This window comes from Pristiophorus japonicus, chromosome 14 (genome assembly GCF_044704955.1).
Source record: "Pristiophorus japonicus isolate sPriJap1 chromosome 14, sPriJap1.hap1, whole genome shotgun sequence".
In the NCBI taxonomy this organism is placed as follows: domain Eukaryota; kingdom Metazoa; phylum Chordata; class Chondrichthyes; family Pristiophoridae; genus Pristiophorus; species Pristiophorus japonicus.
Window position 1 is genome coordinate 35263398 of NC_091990.1, and position 26812 is coordinate 35290209.

Sequence of the window (26812 nt, forward strand, 5' to 3'; positions counted from 1 at the left end):
AAGCAGATAAGTTATGTTAAACATATATAGAACCTTAGAATAGTTCTGGTCTCCATATTATAAAACTGGAGCAGGTGCAAAAGAGATTTATTAGAATGATAGCAGAACTGTGAGGTTATACCTGTTGGGAAAGATGAACAGACTGGGGTTCTTTTAGCTAGAAAAAAGACTGAGGGGTGGCCTAATGGTGGTCTTTAAGATTATTAAAGTGTTTGATAGGGTAGCCATAGAGAAGATGCTTCCACTTATGGGGGAAACCAGAACTTGGGGCCATAAATATAAGATAGTCACTAATAAATCCAATAGGACATTCAGCAGAAACTTCTTTACCAGAGAGTGATTAGAATGTGGAACTTGCTATCATAAGGAGTAGTTGAGGTGACTAGCATTGATGATTTAACGGGAAGCTAGATAAATACATGAAAGGAATAAAAGGATTCGTTGACTGGGTTAGATGAAGAAGGGTGGGGTAGAAAGAGGTTTACATGGTGCATAAACACTGGCATGGACCTGTTGGGGCCCAATGCCTGTTTGTGTTGTAATTTGGGATGTGGATGTCGCTGCAAGGGCAGACTTTATTGCCTAGTTGGCCTGAGAAGGTGGCGGTAGGCTTTTCTCTTGAATTGCTGCATTCCGTATGGTGAAAGTGCTCTCACGATACTGTTGGGTATGAAGTTCCAAGATGTGGCCATTCGATGATGAAGGAATGGTAATATACGTGCAAGTCAGGATGGTGTGTGACTTGAAGAGGAACTTGGAGATGATGGCGGTCACATACGCTTGCTGCCTTTGTCCAGGCTTGGGAGGTGCTGCCGAAGAAACTTTGGCAAGTTGCTGCAATACACACTGCAGCCACAGTACACTGGTGGTGGAGAGGGTGATTTTTAGGTTGGTGGAAGAGCTGCAGATCAAGCAGACTGCTTTGTCCTGGATGGTTTAAACCTTTTCATCTTTTCCTGCAGCTTCACCCATCCAGGCAAGTAGAGAATATTCCATCACACTCTTGACCTGTGCCTTGCAGGTGGCGAAGAGGCTTTGGGAGTCAGAAGCTGAGCTACTCACAGCAAAATATCCAGCCTCTGACCTGCTCTAGTAGCCACAGCATTTATGTGTCTGGTCCAGGTCAGTTTCTGGTCAATGGTGACCGCCCCACACCCCTCAACTAGGATATTGATGTTGGGGGACTTGTCCACGCTAATACCATTGCATGTCAAAGGGAAGTGGGTGGGCTCTCCTGTTGGAGATGGTAATTTCCTGGCACTTATCAACCCAAGCCTGGATGTTGTCCAGATCTTGCTGCACGTGGGCGTGGGCTGCTTCATTATCTGAAGAATTGTGAATGGAACTGAATACTGCACACATCAATAAACAGACCCCACTTCTGACCTTGTGATGGAGGCAATGCCATTGACGAAGCAGCTGTAGTTGGACCTAGAATTCTGCCCTGAGGAACTCCTACAGCAATGTCCTGGAGCTGAAATGATTGGCTTCCAACAACCACCTTCCTTTATGTCAGATATGACTGCAGCCACTGGAGAATATTCCTTCCTGATCCCCAATTACTTAATTTTTACTCGGGAACCTTGATGTCCAGGGCAGCCACTCTCGCCCCACCTTTGGAATTCAGTTCTTGTATCCATGTTTTGACCAATGCTGTATTGCATGCTGATGACTTGTAGTCCTGGCAGAACCCACCTGAGCATTGAGGAGTAGGTTATTGGTGAGTGAGTACTGCTTAATAACACTGTTGACAATTCCTTCCATACCATACATGCCAACCTAGAAATCCAGCAAAAGCTGACTAACAAATTTATTTTTAAAGTTTACCTCGCTGCACAAAAATTAACAACTCTGAATATAGAACAATAACGTGTAAAGACATTGGGTTGGAAATTGCCCTCCGTCCCGGATTATTTGGATTATCACCGCCCGTGTAAGTCGGGGAAGAGCCGGAAAATTCGGCTCTTTAACTCCGACATGGCCTCCTGGCGCTTTGGGGCACCATTGGGGGAGATGGGGTCAGGACAGTGTAGTGCGCCGGTGATGACGTCAGCGCGAGGTGGATGTGCTGCCTCGCACTGATGTCGCAATGTCCCTCCCGCTCTCAAAGGGGAGGGACGCTGCGAGGACTACGTGGAGCCCACTGGGCCACCAGGGAGGGTTTCGGCCTGGTCAGCGGCACCCGAGTCAGCCGGTAACTAAAACCAAATGGCGGCCACGGTGGTGTGCCCTCCCCTTTAAGGGCGGCCACACCGCCCAGCCACTGGCAGCTTCCTGTCGTGCGAAGCTGAAGGGGGCACTGACCGGCGGCAGCTGCGCTCCCACGGAGTAATTACCCCATGGGGCGGTAAGGGGTTGGCACGCCAGACGGGGCGGAAACACGGAGCACAGCGGAAACCCATTCCTGCCGCCCCCGTCCTGGGTGCAATTGCAGATAGGTGAGTACCGCTGCCTGCCCCCAGGTGGAAAGACCTTACTGCCCCATTACCGGGCGGTAACGGGCCTTAAAGGGGGCAATTTCCCCCTCCCATTGATTTATATTGAGCGTTCAGTGGGATGTGGGCTTGTCATATCTTAAGCTACAAGTCTACCTAATATTCCATCACCTTATTGAAGTAAAGAAAGGTGCAGTTAGCAGCATTGGTGATTTAGAAATTATTGAGGAGGATCTGAAGGCATGAGAATTATTTTCTACTTGTCAATCTTCCATGGCATTGCACATGGGAGTCGGGCCAAGTATCATTTTTAAGAGAAATAGGGTTAAAGCATGGGGGATAATTGACTAGAGCACACAGTAATTCAGACCCTAATTTAAGATCATACATTCTGTCCTTATAATACTTTGATTTTATATATTTATAGTTAACTAGCAAAATCTAGGTCAATTTGGGAAGCAGAGCAGTAGAGTTGGTTGTAGCATACGAGTTTCTCTGCAGAGGATGGGCTGAGGAGCTGGGAGATGCAAACTGTGCTACATCGCCACCACTGGCAGGAGAGTGTACTTACAGCATGACAAGTTTACATTCATAAATGTAGACATAGGAATTTATAATGGAAATGTTGACAGTGCATGTTGATTTTTGACATCTAGGGGTTGATTTCCCTGATCATAATGGTCTTTGTCTCATTTACATTACCGTATGATTCTCCAGGCATCCCCCAAGTAGCAGAGCGCAGAGCCTGCACCTGTAATAGGAGCAGGTCCAGTGCTTGCATGATGCAGCACAAGAGGGCATTGCTGACCAACCCACCTCAATTTCCTCTGGTTAATGGGTGCACATTTCCACTGGTGCCCCAAGAAGCTGACTGGGCCTTATGCTTGGTTCAGATTTAATAAAAATTAAAGACTTGCAATTATATAGCACCTTTCGTGAACTTAGGATGTCCCAAAGCACTTTACAGCCAATGAAGCACTTTTTGAAGCGTAGTCACTGTTGTACTGTAAAAAAAGATGATGAGCAACAGACCTTACACCGATCCCTGCCGGACTCCACTAGTAACCAATCCCTATGCAGAAACATTGTCATTAATAACAACCCGTTGCTGCCTGTTCATTATGGAGTTATATTGACAGCAGTTACACATGGACCTCCAAGCTCAGCTTTCTCTCAGCCAGAGAATGCTGGCGACAGGGAGGAATAAAATAGGTTTGAAAATTATGTCTCAAACAATTGCCCACGCTTTCTACCATCTGATTAGTTATGTTATTTTCTCATAGTTTTTATTTGGATAAATCCTTTACTAAAGTAGCAGTGATCTTGTAAGAGTTGAACACTAAGTAGCTGCCTTGAGTGCTAAGCACTAACTCTTATCACACTGAATACAGAGGTGCTCTATACAGTGAGCACAATATATGATTATTAATTCAAGGCTTAAAGTATTGCACCATACCTTGTAAAAGTAGATCATTGATTTGTGATGTGTCAGACATACTGTTCCTTCTGAACAGCTGACAATTCCAGTAAAGTTTAAAGGGTATTATTTATGGACATTTGCTGATGACATTACCATTCTATTCTGTCTCAGACAAAATGCATTATCACATAGTATGACTGTAGTTATGTGTTACTGTTCTTAAATCATGAGCAGTTTTGACAGTTCATGTACCTTGATGGCGATGATGTAAGCTGACAGACAGTAATGCTAAATGACATATAACACACAGTCACCAAGTTATTTTTGGAAGAAAAGCTTAGCGGTGCATTTAGTTCAGACTTCACTATTAAAGGCATAGTAAAATAGCAATTTTTAAATATTTGTTCTCGTGACATAGGCAGCATTGACAAAGCCAATCCCTAAGTGCCTTGAGAAGGTAGTGATGAGCCTTCTCTTTGAAATGCTGTAGTTCTTGTGAGGATGGTGTGATATGTAGGGAATTCCAGAATTCTATCCCAATAACTATGAAGGAACAGCAATATATGTCCAAGTCAGGGTGGCGTGTGACTTGGAGGGGAACTTGAAGGCGGTGCTGTTCCCACAACATGGCTGCTGTCTTTTTTGATGGTAGAGACAATGTGGACCATTTTCCATACCTTGGGAGCCTACTGTCAATAAGGGCAGACGTCGATGACGAAATCCAACACAGCCTTCAGTGTGCCAGTGCAGCCTTCGGTCACCTGAGGAAGAGGGTGTTTGAAGACCAGGACCTCAAACCCGGCACCAAGCTCACAGTCTACAGAGCAGTAGTGATACCCACCCTCTTGTATGTTTCAGAGACATGGACAATGTACAAAGCACTAGAGAAGTACCATCAATGCTGCCTCCGCAAGATCCTGCAAATCCATTGGCTGGATAGGCGCACCAATGTCTGTGTTCCCACTCAGACCAACATCCCCAGCATCGATACATTAACCACGCTTGATCTGTTCCGATGGACAGGCTGCATCGGTCGCATGCCCGATACTAGACTCCCAAAATAAACGCTCTACTCAGAGCTCCAACACGGCAAGCGAGCCACAGGTGGGCAGAGGAAACACTTCAGGGACACCCTCAAAGTCTCCTTGAAAAAGTACAACATCCCCACCGATACCTGGGAATAACTGGTCCAAGACCACTCAAAATGGAGGAGAAGCATCCGGGAAGGCGCCAAACACCTCGAATCTCTTTGCTGGGAGCATGCAGAAGCCAAGCGCAAACAGCGGAAGGAGCGCACGACAACGCAAGCACCCGTCCCTCCAACCACCGTCTGCCCCACTGTGACAGAGAATGCAGGTACCGCGTTGGACTCATCAGTTACATGAGAACTCCTATTAGTGTGGAAGCAAGTCATCCTCGACTCCGAGGGACTGCCTAAGAGAGAGAGAGGTAGAGGCTGTGGGGAGGAAGATGCTGTGAATACCTTGGTGAGTTGCTACACTGCATCTTGTAGACCACATGATATCCTGTGGCACTATTTGATAGAGTGGGGGTGTTCTCCCAGTGTCCTGACCAATATTTAACGTTGAACCAACATCCCCAACAACAGATTAATTACTAATTTATCTAATTTCTCTTTGGGCACAGCAAGGTACTACAATTTGACTGTTGTGATTACCTATGTGACAACAGTGACTACACTTTAAAAGTAATTCAAGAACAAGAAACAATAACTTGCATTTATAGAGCACCTTTAACATCCCAAGGATCTTCACAGATTAACAAATTGATTTTCACCTTTTTAACCACCTTTTGTATTTCTTAAAAATGTATTTTCCATTTTAAATGAAACAACTGAAATACAAAAGCAATTAATAATTCTCAAGCAGTTAAAAATAAAAGCTCCCCATGTAATGGTAAGAAAAAAGCATTGATGTACAGACAATTTAAACCTGCAAACATTTCCAATTTACTGTGGCAGTGACTTTCTCCCTAAATCTACATGGAGTCTGGATCAGTGCTGATGTGGAATGTTTCTGTATTCTTCACTCATTCAACACTATAGTGGATTTCTTAATTAAACCAGGGGTATATGTTGCTAGACCCAAACACTGCCAAATTTCAGAAAAAAATGAAAATATTACATGTTAGTTTAATATTTGAGAATAAAACTAGACAGCAATCCATTAGAAATTGGCACATGTCTGTACAGCCACTATTCAGTTTTATATTTTTTCTAAGTACTGCAACAGATTAGTGACTCGTACTAAATTAATTTGCATGTTTCATATTAATTAACTGTGCAATGAAATTTTCTCTCTCTCATTATATATATCAAAAATATCAGTGCCTCATGAGACATTTAGAGAGGACACTGACCCAAAGTGCACGAATGTAAAACATATCATAGGGGTGCCACTGGAAAATATTTGTTCAGAAGGGTATGTCTCGTATAACCAGCCTTGAAGCATTTCTACATTAGTTTAATGTCACAATCTCATTAAAAATGGAGCTGGGAGCGCTGCATGAGCATATATTGGCCCTGAAATTCCGTTCGAGCTCTTCTCACGGGCAAACGACAAAAAAAGAGAAAAAAGATGCGCACATACCTGTTGCTGCTGCGCCCGTTGGAACTTCCGAGCCTGAGGCCTCCCATGACTGTGCGTCGCAGTGCGTGCACGTGGGGACGTGCGCAGGCCGTGATCTGGAGACAGCAGCCAATCAGGTGAAGTATAGATTCTCATTCATAGTAATTGGAGTTCCATAAGTCCGGAACTCCTATTACTATGAATGAGAACCCCCCCCCTCCCCAAACACCCAAATCACAATAAAAAAATAGAAAATAAACTACATATTTAACATTCGTTTAAATTAAAGTTCTTTTTGAAAAGTCAGGAAAATATTTTTTTTAAGTTTTTTTTTTTATTAAGCCTTAAAATAAATTTACCGTAGTGGGGAGGGTTTTTAAAAATAAAATGGGTTTTTATAACTTTATTTTTAAATGTTTGTGTGTTTTTAAACACTTGCGCCTGTAAAAGTAGGCTATATGCCTGCTTTTTCAGGCGCAAGATTTTAAAGGACATTTGCAGGGCAAGATATTCGTAAATATCGGAAATCTTGCCCTGCAAATGTCCTCGCTCCCGATCTGCGGATGATCTATCAAGCCAGAAACTTGACAGATCAGAAAGCTGGTTTTCAGTGCATGCGCATTGCGCGCTGAAACCCGGCTTTTCCAATGCCTTCCCAGGTCCATAGAAACAATGGTGCTTGATGTGAAAGTTTAAAACTGCTATTTAAAAACTAGGCAAAAAACCAGAAAAGACATGAACAAATTAATTTTTTACAACAAGCATGCCCAGTAGACTGAGAAGATCAACTTGGCAAATAAATAGAGAAAACAGAGTAACCAAGTAATAAGGTTATCACCTTGGGCAGGATGAAACAGATTAAGAAGTGTGATCATGGCTTGAGTTCTGATATTTTCTTTGAAAGAAATCCCTGAAGACCTTAATAACCAATGTTTCTGCTACATAAACAATTTGTGGACAATTCACTCAAACTGGAATATCCAATACAAAACTAGATGGATGGTAACCCTATCAGACTGTAAGCAGTGTAAACTTCTCTTTTATATTAATATAAATCAGAGTAGAACTCTCATTCCATGGGAAATAATGCAAAGTTTTATCTAAACTGTGTTTTTAAAATTAGACTTCAGACTCCCTCACGTGCCAGATTCCAAGGCATAGTTAGCATTTGAAAAAGCTGAGAATTCACTCTTCAACTTCCATAAGAAATGCTATAAAATTCATAAATTTATTGTTTTGTTTTAAAGGAAATTCCCTTTCTAAGAGTGTGATTTAGAAAAAAAACTATCCTTGCTCAAAGTAAAGGTAAAGCAGAACCAGAAGGTCCAGATTCAATTCTTAGTCTGTCCTGAGTTAGCTCATTTCAGTCTGTATGGCAGTCAGGCATGACATTTGGTCTCAGTGAAGTTAGATTACAAAGGGGAAAATCAGCCATAATTTCTGCTCCTAACTGCTAACATGCTGCAAATTGCATGTGTATGGTTGTTCCCCAACAGCTGAATAGCCTAGTCAGTCTCTTCACTCGCACATGAAGAATGGCTGCTTGGGTGAAACACTGAAGGGCAATCAGTGCCTGTGGAGTCAGGTGCCTACAGAAGCCAATACCTTCAGGAGAGGGAATAAACTAGCAACAAAAAAGCTGAAATAAAAACAGAAAAGGCTGGAAATACTCAGCCGGCCAGGCAATGCGAATGTGGTAGATGGATAGAGAATGTGGCAAAAGGATGGAGATAGGGAATCATGGGAAAATAGCTAAAGAAATGTCAAGATGCAGACAACTGCAGAATCGACAGAAAAAAAGGGGTTACCAAGAGTTGAAGTTGAGGTTAAACACGGGTCATGAGAAAGACGCAAGGCGGCACAAAGAAAGTAAGCAATCCTAGATAGGAGGGGAAAAAGTAATGGCTTTTACTGATAAGGAGGAAGGGAAACTAATTGGGTTCTTTACTGATAAGGGAAGACAGTGTAGCAAAGCTATAACTAACCTGACCCTGACACCAGCCCTAATTGGGAGACTTTTTTGCCTGCCATTGGACATCGGGGGGGGGGGGCGGGGAAAGGGAAAAGAGAGAGGGGAAAGGGAGGCAGAAAGGGATTGAATAGACCAAGTGCTAATCAAATGTGTTCTGTTTTGAAAATGTATAACTGTTGTTGTGTCACGCTAAAAAGGGGCTTGTCCAGGGGAAGGTAAACAGGCTCTGATTGAGAGTGTCCCTTTGTCTTGACAAGTCCCGGCCGGAGAATCTTCAATAAAGGTCTTTTACAGAAAAGTCAGCAAGGTGTTCATGTGTCAGTGTATTCGCTGAAACAGATTGAGGGAAAAAGAATCCGTATTAACAGCATCATCTGTGGAGAGAGGAAAATAAAGTTAAACGTTTCAGGTCGATGACCTTTTGACAAAACTAGAGATGCAAGAGGTTTTAAGCAAGTACAGAGGTAGGAAAGGGGGGGGGGCGAGAGAGGAGAACAAAAGGGAAGATCTGTGATAGAGTCAAAGGCATGAGAGATTAAATGACAAAAGGGGTGACAGTGCAAGGCAAAAGGAGATGGTAATGGGGCAAGTAAAGAAATAAAAGATAGGCCTAGACGAGGTGTAAATGGGAATATCAGAATCATCAGCAACAAACAAGCTGTACCACTGTTACAAACATCTGATAATTAAAAATAGAAGCAATTAGTAGCACCAAAGTGTTCGGTCAAGACTTAGTTTGGAGTGGGTTCCCACTCTCAATCCCGATACTCTTGTGTTTCTAATTTTAACCTACTGTGAGGTGCAGGTACCAAAAGTCAGGGAAAATTGACGGACGAGTCAAAGCAGAGCATTCTTCCACACCACCTAGTGGCAGTTTTCAGAGGAGCACTGAGAAACGTCTGGGTCTTAACCATGAGGATGGCGCAGAGAACAAAATATGTTTACATAGAAACATAGAAAATAGGTGCAGGAGTAGGCCATGCGGCCCTTCGAGCCTGCACCGCCATTCAATGAGTTCATGGCTGAACATGCAACTTCAGTACCCCATTCCTGCTTTCTCGCCATACCCCTTGATCCCCCTAGTAGTAAGGACTACATCTAACTCCTTTTTGAATATATTTAGTGAATTGGCCTCAACAACTCTCTGTGGTAGAGAATTCCACAGGTTCACCATTCTCTGGGTGAAGAAGTTTCTCCTCATCTCGGTCCTAAATGGCTTACCCATTATCCTTAGACTGTGACCCCTGGTTCTGGACTTCCCCAACATTGGGAAAATTTTTCCTGCATCTAACCTGTCTAAACCCGTCAGAATTTTAAACGTTTCTATGAGATCACCTCTCGTTCTTCTGAACTCCAGTGAATACAAGCCCAGTTGATCCAGTCTTTCTTGATAGGTCAGTCCCGCCATCCCAGGAATCAGTCTGGTGAACCATCGCTGCACTCCCTCAATAGCAAGAATGTCCTTCCTTAAGTTAGGAGACCAAAACTGTACACAATACTCCAGGTGTGGCCTCACCAAGGCCCTGTACAACTGTAGCAACACCTCCCTGCCCCTGTACTCAAATCCCCTCGCTATGAAGGCCAACATGCCATTTGCTTTCTTAACCGCCTGCTGTACCTGCATGCCAACCTTCAATGACTGATGTACCATGACACCCAGGTCTCGTTGCACCTCCCCTTTTCCTAATCTGTCACCATTCGCTGTTTTTGCCCCCAAAGTGGATAACCTCACATTTATCCACATTATACTTCATCTGCCATGCATTTGCCCACTCACCTAACCTATCCAAGTCACTCTGCAGCCTCATAGCATCCTCCTCGCAGCTCACACTGCCACCCAACTTAGTGTCATCCGCAAATTTGGAGATACTACATTTAATTGCCGCGTCTAAATCATTAATGTACAATGTAAACAGCTGGGGCCCCAGCACAGAACCTTGCGGTACCCCACTAGTCACTGCCTGCCATTCTGAAAAGTACCCATTTACTCATAGTCTTTGCTTCCTGTCTGACAACCAGTTCTCAATCCATGTCAGCACACTACCCTCAATCCCATGTGCTTTAACTTTGCACATTAATCTCTTGTGTGGGACCTTGTCGAAAGCCTTCTGAAAGTCCAAATATACCACATCAACTGGTTCTCCCTTGTCCACTCTACTGGAAACATCCTCAAAAAATTCCAGAAGATTTGTCAAGCATGATTTCCCTTTCACAAATCCATGCTGACTTGGACCTATCATGTCACCTCTTTCCAAATGCGCTGCTATGACATCCTTAATAATTGATTTCATCATTTTACCCACTACTGATGTCAGGTTGACCGGTCTTGGCGATGAGACTCTAGGTGTTCAGCGCCCTCCCGGATGCACTTTCTCCACTTAGGGCGGTCTTTGGCCAGGAACTCCCAGGTGTCGGTGGGAATGTTGCACTTTATCAGGGAGGCTTTGAGAGTGTCCTTGTAACGTTTCCTTTTTTCACCTTTGGTTCGTTTGCCATGAAGGAGTTCCGAGTAGAGTGCTTGCTTTGGGAGTCTTGTGTCTGACATGAGGACAACATGGCCTGCCCAGGGGAGCTGATCAAGTGTGGTCAGTGCTTCAGTGATATTTTTGCTATCAAATGTGCCATTAAATTATTGAGTATGACAGAGATACCTATTCAAGGTCAATGCTGCATAATCAGATAGGATGCCTGTTTTCTTTTAGGGAAATGACACGTAACAAGTCTGGCTTCCAAGGCCAATAAAGTTAGCTAAGCGCATAAATGTTAGGTTGGACTAAGTGAGATATCAGCGAGGTTCAATTTTAGTCTCCTGCTGAGTTGGTCAGTCTCGGCTGGGACGGTGGTGTGAGAACTTCAACAGGTTTCAGCATCTCCAGGTTAGGGAGTGAGAGAATAAAACTATCAGGGCTCTGACAATAATTGAAGTATAAGTTAATGTCTAGATCAGGTGAGAATAGAATCAGGCTCTACGGTCACTATGGTTTAATAGGCCAATACACACTATCCAGTCACAATAAAGAATGGACAGTTGCCTGAAACATCAGAGGGCTGCCATCACCTGTGTGAAATGATATCCCAGCATTCTGGTCCACCACAAGAATTTTTTTTTAAGTATGAGATGACTTATCAACAATATAGCATGTTTGCTTTCAGAGGAAAAGCAGTATTTTAGATGATTATCACAAGAAGTTTGTCAAAAATCCACTAACAAGCTATTGAGATGACTTCTTGGTATTCATGGATAACACCTGAATATAAAATCAATAAATTGCCTATTTAAATGATAACTTTTGGTTTTGAAAGCTTTTACACATTTTGTGCTTGAAGTTGAATTTGAGATATGTATTACACTATAGGAAACAGAGGAAAACAAACTCTAGACCTCCATATTGAATTAAAAGATTTGCTCTATGCCTAAAAGTAACAGTGGTCATTCACTACTAGGATATCTCTCATTATCAGCATTCAAGATGGAACTCACCTGTCCATTAAAGCATCTTCAAGCAATGGTGTAACTGCATATATATAATCCTTTCCCATTTCTCCAATGTACTCAAATAAGAATGAGAGAGATTTAAGCACACCATTCTGCACATTCAGTTCAGGAACTCTGTACTCATTCATCAAAACAGGTAGCACAGTGAATGGAGAGCATGTTTCTGCCGCAATATAGCTACTGTGGTACAGACTCTGTTCTGACGTTCTTGAACTTTCAAGTTATTCAATAGAGTGGCCAGAACATCATGTGGACTGAAAGAAAGTTAAAAAGCAAGTTGAGATCCCATCTGAAAGGTGACATTTATTGAGCTGGCAAATCATGGTCAAACAGTATGAGAAATTTCAATCCCATTTCTATACATCATTACAGAAATCAAACATTTTCCTTCAAATATCAACAGAAATCTAGATTGTACAATTTAGTTACTGAATGATGTAATACAAGAAAAGCAAAGTTAAGACCTCTACACTGAATCAGAGATTTGTTCTATGCATGCAAGTGCAGTGGTCTTGCATCACCCATATTCACAGCTGCATGTAGTAATCTTAGCAGAAGTAAAGCATATGATTAACTGCACTTTCACAGAAAACACAACAAATAACTAAAACGGAGCACAGAAAATTGTGCTCCACCGTGTTGTTGTAACAAACTCAAACGTAACTTACCCAATAGCTTTTGCAATGTAGCCAAAAGTGTTTACTGTTGCTCTTCTGATGGCTTTTTTGTGTGCCTTCAAAAGTTCTAACAATTCAAAGCAGATCCTCATCCATTCACGAGCAGATACATACTCTGCACCCCGATCTGCAATTCGTCCACATAGAGTTTTTTTTTAAACAATACTAATTAAATATAGAAATAATAATCTGCAGAAGCTTTCGCCATTGTACATGGTCCGAGAACTTCAGAAGGGCTGGGATGCACATGACAAGAATTCAGTAATTTCTTATCGTCCTGAGATGTGCAGATGTTTAAAAAAAAATCACAAGCTGGTTCGGACATCGCCCACATACCCCCCCTCGACATTCATCCTACTCACTTCAATTGCCGGGGAAATAAATAAGGACGGTGGCCTGTAATTATTGACAGAATTAAAATACTTCTGGTGTTTCTATTTTATTTGAGTGGAGATCTTATAAGCATCTGATAAAAAATAATTAAAAATAGAAGCGTTATCATCGCACCTAACGGGATATTTCGAGCAGGTTGCTGAACAACTAGAACTGTTTAACTCACAAAAAACCTTTTCCCTGCAACAGAAGCCTCTACACATGGAGGGGAGAGAGTTTAACACTTTGATTTGTACTCCCCTTTTACTAAACCTGCAAGAAGACAGATGATAAGACTGATGACAGCGGGCCCTTCAACACAGCCATTTCAAGCCAGAAGCTGCCCCGAAGAGAAGGAAGGGTCGGCGGCTTTGCTGGAAGTAAAACTTATCACCAAAACTAAAATTGCAAATTTTAGTCTGGAGCTTTGCTTATTTTGAGCCTTGTTCAATAGGATTTGGTAACGAAACCCATGCCGAATAAATCCCCGGTGTCAGTAAAAAAAAAATTGAGAGGGGGGCGGGGGTAAACAATTCTCTCGGGTGACAGAAAATCAAAAATTGTACCTTGGAAAATCATCCTTCGAAACCAGGCCGCGTCTCCTTAGAAACCAATTTGCAGAGGAGCGGAAGGATAAACGGGGCAATCAGACGCACCGCACCGACTATGAATAATTAATATGCGTGGTGACGTATAATCCGTCGCCCCAGAATTTATGAATAATTAAGCCGAGGCCGCCAATCGTCGTTTCCGGCGGTTGGGTGACGGTTTTTCCGGTTGGGGAAGACGCCGTAGTCGATCAGAAAAAAGAGACGAAAGCGGCGGAGAAAAAAAGAAGCGGAGAGCGCGCGAGGGCAGAACGAGTGATCGAGACACCGCGCATCCTTCTCCACCGAAACCGCCTGCCGAGCTCGGGGATCGTCTCCGGCCCAGTTAGCGAGAGCCAACCCCCGCCGGTATTCCATCCTTTGCCGGGAGGAGAGCGAGCGCTGCGGCCCCCGCCACTCCAGAGCTGCGCCAGCCGGGGAGAAAGAGAGCGAGCGAGAGAGAGAGACAGCTCCCCCAGCAGCCGGGATCCAAGTGAGGCGGGACACAGCGAACCGGGTCACCCGCCCGCCGGTTTCGAGCGCCGGCTGGTTCCGTCCGTCAGAGGCCGCTGGAAACCAAGCTGAGGACCGTGTGTAGGAAGGGGCTCCATGAATGGAAATCGGAACCCCAGGTATGAGGGGCCGCTGCTTGAATTTGCCCTGAAACGCGGGATGGAGAGAGAGGGGGGGATCTCAAACTACCACAGAGCGAGGAAATAGCCGAGCGGGGAGAGAGAGATTTATAAACGGGCTGCTGGAAAGTCCGAATTTAACTAGAGGGAATCCCATCAATCAGTCAAAAGTCTCCTCGTCCCTGCTAACCTTTTAGAAATTGTACTTTCCGTACCTTCTCTACACGGACTATTTGTTTGTGGCTGCTTGCAGTGTTCTGGGGGTGTGGAGGAAGGAATCTGATCAACCTGCTCAGTAAATTCCCTGCGGGTAGCAGCACCTGGAGGCTGACACTGGCCGTTGGAATGCATTGGTCCCACCTGTCACACTGATCCTGCTACTGATCATTTTGTTAAGTCTGCGGTTCGTAATTGAAACCGAAATATGGAGCGAGAGGGAGGGGGCTCAAATATATAGAGTCTAGAGAGGAAGACTAATTCAACAACAAAAAGGTACCCCAAAAGAAGAAAAATCTGCAGATACTGGAACTCTGAAACAAAAGCTGAAAATGCTGTAAACACTCAGCACGTCAAGAGGTCAGCCAAGTTAACGTTTCAAGTCTACACCTGAAACATTAACTCATTTATTCTCTCCACAGATGCTGACTGACTTTGAGTGTTTCCAGCATTTTCTGTTTTACAAGAACATACACTTTTATATAGCGATTTTGATCTAGAATAACGTCCTAAGGTACTTTAGAAGCGTAATCAGACAAAAATGGACATTGAGACAAAGAAGATATTAGCGAGAGGGAGGGTGATCAAAAGCTTGGTCAAAGAAATGGATTTTAAGGAGGATTTTGGAGATGGAGAAGCAGAGGGGAATCCCAGAGTGTGCGGCCAGGATGCTTGAAGGCACGAGGAATGGCTTGCATAAAATGTCAGGGTCAAGAACATAGTTCAGGTGAGAGGTTTGTCGGGATGGAAGAGGTTATAAAGAGAGGGTAGGACAAGGCCATGATGGGATTTAAACACAAGATTATATAGCTTGCCTATATTTATAAACAGTTAATAGTGAAGGAAATAATGCTGAAATGTAGAGTGCAGTACAATGACAAAGTAATTTACTTTGAAAGATTGACTGAGATGACAGTAACGTGACTGGCTGTATGAATTGGTGCTGTTACTTAGATTCTTATATTTTAACTGCAGAATAATTTCTGATATGCCAACTTTGTGCTTTGTCTAGTTTGATTGTAAGCTAAAAGATGCAAAAACGTGGCAGGAAAAGGTACTTCTACATTTGTAAGATAAACACTATTTACTGCCCTGATGATGGAAAATCTGAGGGAACTAGTACACGTTATTATCCTGTACGAAATGATAGCTGTGATACTGATTGATGCAGAAGGAATTGATTGCACCAACATATTTTTTTAAATCCCCTCTTTTTAATCATGTCCCCTTTCAATTAATATTTGTAGTCATTTAAAATAATAACTTGTGTAGGAAGTGACGGATTAATGCTCCTTATGTTAAAAATGAGCTTAAAAACTTAGGGTTTTTGGAAACTGGTGCAATAGCGCTGTAATACAGGGAAACTACTGAGTAATCGCGTATGATTAATTCTCACAAATGTTTGGAGGCATTTACAGTAATTGACTAATGGCCATATTGGCAGCATGGACACAATAGAGCTCTGTACAGACACATCTTTTAAGATATTTGACTGAAGTTGGCTGATACTGCTTTTCTAAAATTAACACTCAAATCTGTGTATTGTTTTTATTTTATGTATTACCTCGAACACTTTGTCTAAATAAGATGGAAGATCACTTCTGTATGACTATGTAGTAGCTTGCAACAATAACATGCTGACATCGTGTTTAGAGTCCTGGCTCCAAAGTAACATTCGATTGTTTAAAGAATTGATTCTATGACGAAAATAATCCTTGAATGTACCCCCCCAAGTATAATAATTGTAACAATTAAAAGCAGCCGTGGAAATAGAAATAGGAACCTCTGCATCACTCTAGGTTCCAGCAACAGGTGAATAGATAATACTGATCCTATGCCACAGTATATTTTCATACGGTTAATCTAATTAAAATGTTCGACTATTTGCCTGTTAATCTTCAAACCTGACTGTTTGTCTTCAAGTCCAGTATCTATTAACAGTCTCCCTTCTTTAGACTTGTCATGCACCATTCTCTGCCCAGTGTTGTGGTAGAGGAGCTATGAGCAGTTCCCAGCTCTTTGCTGATGTACTCTTGTTGCATTAGCCGTGAGGTTGCACACAAGAGTGGGTCTGGGTAGCGTTTTTTTTTCCATCTGTTGCAAGGTCTCTGTGAAAATTGCTGATTTGTGTTCTGCTCCACATCCTGTTGGGTTGAGAGGATTCAGGCTATGAATATTTTCAATTATGTTGCTCCCTTACTGACCCATCACTGACATTTTTCTACCCACTCCTTTTTAAAAAAAAAAAAATTGTGAATAGCCTTCTGAATTAGATACATTCAGCAATTGTTCAACAACAGTTAACTTTGTTGGTAAATTTCAATTTAATTTACAAAATAAAAATGTTATCACAAGCAATTCCAATGATGAACTGAGTCCGGAGGTGCTGAAAAGTCAGTTTGTGAACTTTTTTTATTTGGTAGTTGCTGCTAGTTGCAATGTTAACTTGATAAAATTAGTAAATCCACTAGCTTTTTGGTCACCAGCTAGCACTAAAGGACCAGTGTGCTTTTGTAAAGTTTATTTAAACACACTCTTCTCCTTATAGCAAACGCGATGAAAAAGGTCGCACTCATCTGGTCCTAGCTTGCTCTAGATCACCATGAAAAGGTTGTGATAATTAGACAGCTTGCCATATCTGTTGCTGTGAAATACCTGTTATCGGGTTAGCCTTCCTGAATTTAAAAATGGAAGCTTTGCCATGGTAGCAGGAGCACTACTCCGCTTCAAAATAATTTAAACTATTGGTAGAATCCAAGGGTCCCAGTTTCCCCAGGAGTTGCTCCGTTTTTTGTGGAGCAACTGGATTTTTTGGGGGTATCTTAAAAATCGTAATTCTGCCAATTTAATTTGCTCCAGTGTAAGTGAGTTAGTTAGGTTTTTATTTAGTTTAGTTTTTTTTCCAAAAGGGGGCGATACCAGCCACTAACGCCTGTTTTGGCCAATTAAGCAAGTTTAGACAGCTAAAAGTTACTCCAAACTAACTTAGGCCAGCATATGTAGCCACTTGTGTCCGCACAGAAAAACCTTGCGGTGAGCTAAGAAATCAGCGTAGGTAGCCAGAGATTGGGGGGGGGGGAAGGGAAGTGAGAGGACCTTGCAAAGCACTAAACACCTTCACAACAACATTAAAGAAGCACAAATACATTTAAAGCACCAAGCACTAAACAAAGCACAAAAATAAGCATTCAATAACAAATTAAAAAATACAAGGAAGTTGAGAGGACCTGCATCTAGCACCAAGACTTACAAAGCACAAAATGTAATAAGCAATTAATTAACAAATAAAAAATAGAAGGAACCCTGCACCTACAGCACCTAGACCAAAGTAATAAGCAATCAATCAATAAATAACAAATAAAAAAATAGAAGTCCAACCTTAGGGAACGCAGCGGGCTGCCGATGAGGGAGCCCATTTGGCCAGGGCTAGGGGCGGCGTGCTTCGGGTCCCTGCCACACAGCCTGCAGAGCGTCGCAGAGGTTCGGGCTGCCAGGAGCTACTGCACATGCGCGCACACTCTAGCGCGCATGTGCAGAGGTCTCGGAACTATTTTCAGTGACCCGAAACATTAACTCTGCTTCACAGATGCTGTCTGACCTGCTGAGATTACCGACATTTTCTGTTTTTATTCCAGATTCCAGCATCTACAGTATTTTGCTTTTGTAGAAGCTCTCTTGAAGATAGTTTTCTTGCTTCAGTTTCTGAGGTGATAAAAGAAAGTATGAACGTCATGTCTGTAGCGGTAGTTTCAAGATACAGATAAAGGAAGAACCAGCCATAGGGCTTGAAGCATTTATTACCAATAGCTCGGAAGCATTGTCTGAAAAGAGAATTTGTTCTGCAATTTTATGGGATGAAACTGATTTGGGAAAGGGAAGACCAAATCAGCTATTGAGAGTCTGAGTCAGAAATCATCATAATATGTGAACAGTTAAAGATTAGATATCTATAGAAATGTGTTGTAGCGTAGGCTGGCTTTAGTGCCATAGCTGGTATTTGTGTCATAAAATGCAAACAGTTATATTGAGAGTGCAGCCCTAATACATTTGGATTGTTATAGCTGTATTTTAGATAAAATGGTTGACTACTTCCAAACCTTATTGGATGTCAGTTTTAAACTAAAACTTGGAACGTAAATCTGTGCTGGATGCAAACCACTCTAGTAAACTGGGTCATTTTCTAGCAAATGAAATGCTATAAATACGAAGAAAGACTTGAAAAATGGAGGCATTTTTTGTTAAAACAGAGGAGATTACAGATGGATTTGATAGAGGTATTTACTTTAAAGGATGGGGCAGAGTCGATTTGAAGTGGAGTGTTTCCAATGGTTGCGGTGCCTAGAACAAAGGGACAGATATATTAAATTCAAGAGATGTAGAACCGAGAGCAGGGAAAACCTTTCAAACAGAGGGTTGTGAGACCGGAATGCAGGCATATGTGATGAGAACTACTACTGCTGTGGTGGATGAACACCAGTTTGGATTGTTGTAATTCTATAACTAAAAAGGTCTTGTTGCAGAGTCCTTAAATACTTTTATCTTGAGTATCAGTTTGGTTCTGTGGTAGCATCCGAGCTAGTAGACTCTGGGTTCAACCCCCATTCCAGTGATTCTGCCAAAAGTGTAGCACTGAGGGAGTGCTGTATAATTGGTGGAGATGTTGAACTGAGACCCTCTGTTTAAGTGGATGTAAAAGAAAGACATGCGTTTATATAGTACCTTTCATGACCTCAGAACATCCCAAACGCTTCACAGCCAATTAAGTACTTTTTGGAAATGTAATCACTGTTGTAGGAAATGCGGCAGCCAGTTTATGCACAGCAAGCGCCTACAAGCAGTGATCTGTTTTAGTGATAATTGAGGGATAAATATTGGCCAAGACACCGGGGATAACTTTCCTGCTCCTCTTCGAAATAATGCCATGGGATCTTTTACGTCCACCTGTAAGAGGTCTCAGTTTAACGTCTCATCCGAAAGACAGTGCAGCACTCCCTCAGCACTGCACTGGAGGGTCAGCCTAAATTTTTGTGCTCGAGTATCTAGAGTGGGACTTGAACCCACAGCCTTCTGACTCAGAGGTGACAGTGCTACCAACCGATCCACGGCTAGGTTGTAAAACATTAATTGTACTATTCTACGGAAGGAAGTTCTTCTGGTCATGACCAACATTCCTCCCGCACCACTAAAACAGATTATTTATTTCATTGTTGTTCATGGATCTTGCAGTGCGCAAATGTGATTGAGATGTATGTTTGTGCACAATTTATTTTATATGCAGATTGTACTCAGCATATTTTGAGTCAGTCACATTTGATCTCTGCACTCCTCCACATCTGACCTCTTTCACATCCCCGATTTTCATCGCTCCACTATTGGCAGCTCTTGTTTCTGCTGCCTAGCCCCTGGAATTCCCTCCCTAAACTTTTCAACCTCTCTACCCCTCTCCCTCCTTTAAGACGCTGCTTAAATCTTACCTCTTTGATCAAACTTTTTATCACCTCTCCTAATAGCTCCTTAATGTGGCTCAGTGTCACAATTTGTTATTGTTGTTAGGACAGGTGACCAAAAGCTTGGTCAAAGAGGTAGGTTTTAAGGAGCATCTTAAAGGAGGACAGAGTGGTAGAGAGGCAAGATTTTTAGGGAGGGAATTCCAGGGTTTGGGGTCTAACTAAAGGCATAGCTGTCAATGAAGGGGCAAAAGAAATCGGTTTTGCACAAAAGGCCAGGATTGGAGAAACTCTTGAGTTCTCTGAGGGAACATACAGACCAGGAACTCTTAAGTTCAATTTGTGATCTGCACTGAATTTGCTGATCTCGGGTTGGGAAAGAGAGGAAAAAATCCACCAGGTTCTGTGTGTGTGGGCAGCATTGGTCTTGTCTGTGATAATCCCATATTGCATAGTCGGACACTTGCTGTCAAGGCTTATACCTGATGGCACTTGGGAAAGGTCCAAAAGGATTGCTGATGCTCATGGGATTGTATCCCAGTCTGAATCACTTCCTTTTAGTAGAGGGGAGGGAGGCAAAACATCTTGAGTAGTAAGATATGAAATACTGTTTTATAGAGCATTCTTGCAAGAGATTTGGTATTTTAGTATTGATTATAAGCACATAGACCTGTCCTGTATGATGTAGAGATGGCCAGTTCTGATCACCTAGTTGCAACTTGCATTTATATAATCCCTTTAACACTGAAACATGTCTCATGATGCTTCCCAGAGGTATAAAGGGGAAAACAATGAACACCAAACTCGAGAGGAGTGACCAAAGGTTTGGTCAGAGAGGTGGGTTTTATGAAGCATCTTGGGTGAGAATGAAGTGGAGGAGCTTAAGGAGGGAATTTCTTAATGTGGAGGCTTGGCAGTCAAAGGCACAGCCAGCATGAGTAGAGTGAAGGAAGGGATATACAAGAGGCTGGAGAGAGAGGAGTGAAGATTTGGATGTGGGAGTTTGTGGCACTTAAGAAGGTTACAGGAATAGGAAGGGGTGGGACTATGAAGGTATTTAAATAAAACTCTTGGAATTTTACATTTGAGTTGTTGGAGGGACCAAAAGAAAATTTAGGTCGGCAGGGGTGATGAGAGAGTTGGATGATGCGGGATAGGATGTGGGCAGTAGAAATTTGGACTAGTTGAAGTTTACAGAGGGTGGAGGGTGGGAAGCTGGCCAGGAGAGCAGTGGACTAGTCATGTCTGGAGGTGACTAAGATATGAATGAGTGTTTCATTTGCAGATGGGCTGTGGTAGGGGCGAAAGATTTGTGATAGAAAGGATATAGGGCTTTCCCCAGGAGTTGATCCTTTTTTTTTTGGAGCAACTTGATTTTTCTGGACTATCTTTTTAGTTGCAATTCTGCCCTTTAATTTGTGCCAGTATAAGTGAGTGAGTTAGTTTTTTTTTTAGATTTTTTTCAAAAGCGGGTGTTTCCAGCCACTTACCACTGTTTTAGGCGTTTGGCCAGCAAATAGATGCTCCAAACTAACTTTGGCCAGCATACGTTGCCACTTCTGTCCGCATAGAAAAACCTTACCTAGAGTTAAGGAATCGGCGCAAGTGACTACATTTAAAGCACCTCCAAGCACCAAACAAAGCACAAAAAGTAATAAGCAATTAATTAACAAATAAAATAGAAGGAACCCTGCACCTAAAGCATCAAAATCAATCAATAAATAACTAATTAAAAAATAGAAGTCCTACCTTAGGGAACGCAGTGGGCCGCCGATGAGGGAGCCCATTCAGCCAGGGCTAGGGACAACGTGCTTCGGGCCCCTCCCACACAGCCTCTAGCGCGTACTCACAGATTCGGCCTGCCAGGAGCTAGTGCACATGCGCACAGACTCTAGCGGCATGTGCAGAGGTCCCGGCACTGTTTTCAGCGCCGGGACCTGGCTCCGCCCCCAATCCATTGGGCCACGCTGTGCCACGACTGAAGAGAGGCTGGGGAACGGCCAGAATACCCACGTCTTTTTTTGGCGTGCTTGGTAGCGGACAAAAACGGCACACCTCGGGTGAGGGCGCCAGCAAAACAGGTTAGGGAAACTCTAGCACATAGGGTCAGAAGTTCAGCTCATGATCAAATAGGACAGGAAGGTTGACACAGTCTGGTGCAGCCTGAGATAGTGGCCGAGGAAGGGGATGGAGTTGATGGTGAGGAGGAAAGCTAATGGAGAGCAACTTGTTCAGAATGTGAACCATATTTTCCCAGATGCAGTATTGCCTCTGAATAGCTCTATTAACTCAATTTAGCAGCTCTTTAATTAGATTATAATTTTGTAGATGATTATGGATTTCAGATCAGAAATGCGATAAATTATTTTGTTCTTTTTCCCCTCTTTTTAAAAATAATAGTTTTTGCTTTTGTTGTACGACTGGCTATTCTCCTGGCGCAGAAGGTTGCCAGATCTCTCTTGAGCAAATCTCGGGTGACTTGCTAAATGTTTCTGTTGTGGGAGAAAAAAATCTAGTGGAAACTTGGTGTATCACAGTGACCTAGGGAGTCAGGGGTAAAGGCCTCTTCCATAATTTCATGGGGTCAAGTTTCGGCCTGAGTTGCTCCTATTTTTTTGGAGCAACTGGTTTAGAATGGAGTATCTTAGAAATTGCAATTCTCGGCATTTAGTTTGCTCCAGTTCGAGTCAGTTAGAACAGTTTCATTTTGGAACAGATTTTTTTTTTTCAAAAGGAGGCGTGTCCGGCCACTTACGCCTGTTTTGAAAGTTTAGGCAGTGAAAACTTACTCCAAACTAACTTAGAATGGAGTAAGTGTAGATTTTTGTACGCTCAGAAAAACCTTGCCTACACTTTACAAATCAGGCGAAGGTTACAAATCAGGCGTAGGGAACGAGGGGTGGTGGTGGTGGGGGCGGGGGGGGTGGAGGGAAGTAATTACATTCTACAAGCATTCAATGGTCTTACTTATACAAATAAAGAGCCATCCTGACTAAAAAATTATAAACAAAGCAAAGATAAAATATTGAATATTCCTACCTGTGAAGCAACAGCAGCCTTCGAGCTGCAGTGCTTCAGGCAGGCCTTCCATGTTGGAGACAGGGGCAGCGTCAGTGACTCGACGGCAGCCCAACAACAACGGCAGCAAGCAGCCTTCGAGCTGCGGTGCTTCAGGCTGGCCTTCCTTCCATGTAGGAGACAGGGACGACGTCAGTGGCTCGACAGCAGCCAAAGAAACAGCAAGCAGCCTTCGAGCTGTGAGGGAAGCTGAGGCCATTCGGCCACGGGATAGGGGCGGCGGCAATGGCTGACGGCAGCCGAAGACACAGCAAGCAGCCTTCGAGCTGTGAGGGAAGCTGAGGCCATTCAGCCACGGGATAGGGGCGGCGGCAATGGCTGACGGCAGCCGAAGACACAGCAAGCGTTTCAGGCTACAACTGGAGATGTGTGCGCCAACGTGCAATACATGCCTGCGTTTACCAGGTCACGGCTGCACTGTATGCGCAGAGGAATGACTTCATCAATTTCCCAATGACCGCACAAGCGATCCATGCGAGGGCTGTGGGCTTCTTCAGGATTGCCGGCTTCCCAAAGGTACAGGGCTGCATTGATTGTACCCACATAGCCTTGCGAGCACCTGTGGAGGATTCCAAGCAGTACAAGAACAGAAAAGGTTTCCACTCCATCAACGTGCAGCTCGCGTGTGACGACAAGCAGCGCATTATGTCAGTCGAAGCGAGATACTCTGGCAGCACCCATGATGCGTTCATCCTATGCAACAGCGTTATATCTGACTTGTTTGAGCAGCAGCCAGAAGGGCAGAGCTGGCTACTGGGAGACAAAGGGTACGGCCTGACCACCTGGCTCATGACGCCCCTACGCGTGACATGGACAGAAGCTGACCGTCAATACAACATGGCGCACATTGCAACGCGCAGCATCATTGAGAGGACCATTGGCATATTGAAACAGCGTTTCCGATGCCTGGACCATTCTGGAGGCCACTTGCAATACTCTCCTCAGATTGTCGATCACTTCACTGTTGTGTGCTGCATGCTCCATAACATAGCCATCATGAGGCAGCAGGAGCTGGTAGTGGAACCAGAAGACCCACGTGAGGGTCCAGTGCATGACGATAGTATTACGGAAGAGCAGGATGTGGATGATGACGACGATCAGGAAAGCATGCAAGTGACTGAATGACGGAGCACGAGGTCGGAGGAGGGCCGTCCATCGTGCTCCTTTAACGATTGCTCGAGCCCTGCGCTAGCAGCTCATCCGTGAACGCTTCAATTACTGATGCCCGAGGGCTCTGCGGCCACTGTTGCGCATGGACATGTTTATTCTTTGCAGTTGTTCCTACGTTGTGTTGTGTTAATGGAAGATGAATCAGTTTTAATGAAAAAATATTTTATTGAAAAGTTAACGTCACTGTAATAAAATATTTGTTGTATCAAACTTTATTTTTTAATATGACTCTTGAAGATCACTTATAAACTTGTAAAGTTACAAAACAATTTCAGTGTGAAAAATCTTACACTCTTAGGATCACTTAGACTTCAGGATCACTTTTTAGGTGCAAAATTAAATAAGATACAAAATGTGAGAGCATTTACACTATAAGATCACTTAAAACCCCTAAGATCACTTATAAGTTGTAAAGTTACAAAACTTACAAAACAATTTCAATTTGAAAAACGTTACTACAGCTACATCAAGAACAAGAACAAAAGCAGCAAAGAAAGCTGCAACCATCTCTCATCCACATCTCAGTGAATGTTCACTTCTTCATGGGGGTGTTATTTGATTGGTGGGGCTATGTGCCCTTATTGCAGTAGCTACCTCCATGATGGCCTGTGCAGCCACTTGCATGCCCTCCCTGATGTCCTGTGCCGTCGATTGCACTCCCTCGGACATTCCCTCCCTAAGTTCCCGTGTCATTACTGCTATTTCTCCCGTCTGGACCATCGCCTCTTCACCCACTGCACTGACGCTACCGATGAGTGATCGGGTAAGCTCATTGATCTCCATACCCAATGTCACAACCTGAGCCGCATCTGTTGCACGCTGCATCTTAGGAGAGCGTGTCTCCAATAATCTCCTCCTCTGCCTGGGTCTGCCTTGTGGCACCACTACACTGGGAGGTGTGGGCATAGACGGTGGGACGCTCAGTGTTCGAAACGGCACCATTACACAGGGAGGCGCGGGCTGGGATGGCGGGACGCTCTGTGTTCCAGACAACAGCACTCGAGTGCGAGTCGTGGGCTGGGGTGGTGGGTGAATGGGTGTCCATTACATCAGCAGCACCACTGGACCACTGGGACCCACAACATTGGAATCAAAACCGTGGAAGGTGGAACCAGAACCTATGCTAGGGGTTGAAACTCTGATTCCGCTTAATGGGGGCTCATAAACATTCATTTGGAAGCTCTCCCCTGTCGATATTTCAGTCATCGCCGCCATCATCCAGTCTGGATCGTCAGCATCTGGTTGTACTGGTTCTTGCTCTGTATCTTCAGGATCCTCAGGGTTGGTAGCAGCATCATCATCATTATCATGTTCTGCAAAATACATCAAAACAGTCAAATGTTTAACAGCAAGGGAGGGGGCAGGATGGGTGGCATGAGTACTCTCACACATAGCAGGCCAGGCAGCAGGTTGCTTTGAAGGGCCACAATGCATTTTCAGGACTTGCCCTCTTCCTCGCGTGCGGGCCCAGCTTGTGCTGTACTGATTGCTTTTCTCCATCATAGCAGCTACCCTCTGTTAAAAGGGTGTCAGTGGATGCAGATTTGGGCGTACCTCCTGTTCGAGTTGCTTCCCTTTTGTTGTGGGCCAATTTCTTCTGCAAAGAGTAAAATATAACTTTTTACAGAGTGCGTCTTTCTGCAGGGTGGGACATACAGATAGTCACATTACAATTACGATTATATTAAAAATGGAAAATATTATACACTAACAACTTGACCACGGTCGTGCCATTTATTTTTACACTGGCTTCCAGATTTCATGGTATGCACCACTGCGCAGTAATATTCTGCAACTTGGTTCCAGCGTTTCTTCATTTCTTTAGGTGCCACTTTTATGCGACCTCTGTTGCTGGTATCTAGCTCCTGCCATCTCTGCTCAATGACGTTGACTAATATCTCCACTTCCTCATGCAAAAAATTCTTTGTTCTTGGTGGACCTTGTTCCATTGCTGTACTGAATTGACACTCTTATTTTTCAAAACACACAGTCCTTAATTTGCATGCACCAATGCAGCACCTGTTCTGGAAGTTTTAACAGTGAAAAGCAGCACTCACTGATTTCAGCAGGTGACTTATTCAACAGTGCTGCTAAAAGCACTCCTTCAGACACACACAAATCACCAAAATTCAATCCCAAGCCTTTCCAGTGGTCCACGAGACAAATCAACGCTTTTCTTTAAGTCCCTTTAAAAATGGGCGAGTGCCGATGTTTCTGAACTACTGCGCGTGTGCGCGCGCTCCAATGCGCATGCGCAGGGCTGCCGGAATGACATTGCCTCATTTAACTTAGCCCCGCCCCCCCCCTCCACTTGCAGAATCGGCGGGACTCTGTGGCTCTGTCACCCGCTACTGTGCGCGCGCCGCACCGAGCTCCCAGGGACCAGCAAGGAGCCGGAGAATTAAGAGGTATTTTCCTGTCGCACTTTTAGGCGCGAAAAACGGGCGTCCAGGTCGGGGCTGCGCCGTTCTAGGCGTGGCCCAAAACTTGACCCCCTTGTTTCAACACAGTGCATCAAATTGCTGTGCCTTTGCACCATCCTTAATCAGCCATGCTTACAAGGTCTATCCTGTTCATTTAGGTGGAGATTGACAGCTGGTGCATCAGTTGTTTACAACTCGGAATGCTTTTATTATAAGGCTTACTTGCACCAGCTAGTTCCATGGTTTTACTGGCTGATGCCCACAATTTGAATTATAATGTCGTGTACTTAGAATTCTAT

The 26812-nt window shown here is 43.6% G+C and overlaps 2 protein-coding genes across 6 annotated transcripts in view; one reads left to right on the forward strand and one right to left on the reverse strand.

The window, feature by feature from the left end:
- Nucleotides 1–13616, reverse strand: part of LOC139279855 (splicing factor 3B subunit 1-like) — a 72229-nt gene extending 58613 nt beyond the window's left edge. For 4 of the 5 annotated variants that reach the window (XM_070899123.1, XM_070899124.1, XM_070899127.1 and 1 more), the window contains exons 1-3: nucleotides 13527–13616; nucleotides 12580–12715; nucleotides 11897–12165 (exon numbers count right to left, since the gene is read on the reverse strand). In XM_070899123.1, the coding sequence (XP_070755224.1) occupies nucleotides 12039–12165; nucleotides 12580–12715; nucleotides 13527–13539 (276 nt within the window). In that variant the 5' untranslated portion in view covers nucleotides 13540–13616 and the 3' untranslated portion in view covers nucleotides 11897–12038. Of the gene's footprint in view, nucleotides 1–6982; nucleotides 8790–11896; nucleotides 12166–12579; nucleotides 12716–13526 lie in introns of those variants that run through there. The other variant, XM_070899125.1, reaches the window with a different exon arrangement.
- Nucleotides 13617–13746: 130 nt separating this feature from the next.
- LOC139279857 (protein argonaute-3) overlaps nucleotides 13747–26812 on the forward strand; it is a 152500-nt gene continuing 139434 nt past the window's right edge. Inside the window, exon 1 of the mRNA XM_070899128.1 lies at nucleotides 13747–14179. Coding sequence (XP_070755229.1) covers nucleotides 14161–14179 — 19 coding nt within the window. The 5' untranslated portion in view covers nucleotides 13747–14160. The remainder of the gene's footprint in view (nucleotides 14180–26812) is intronic.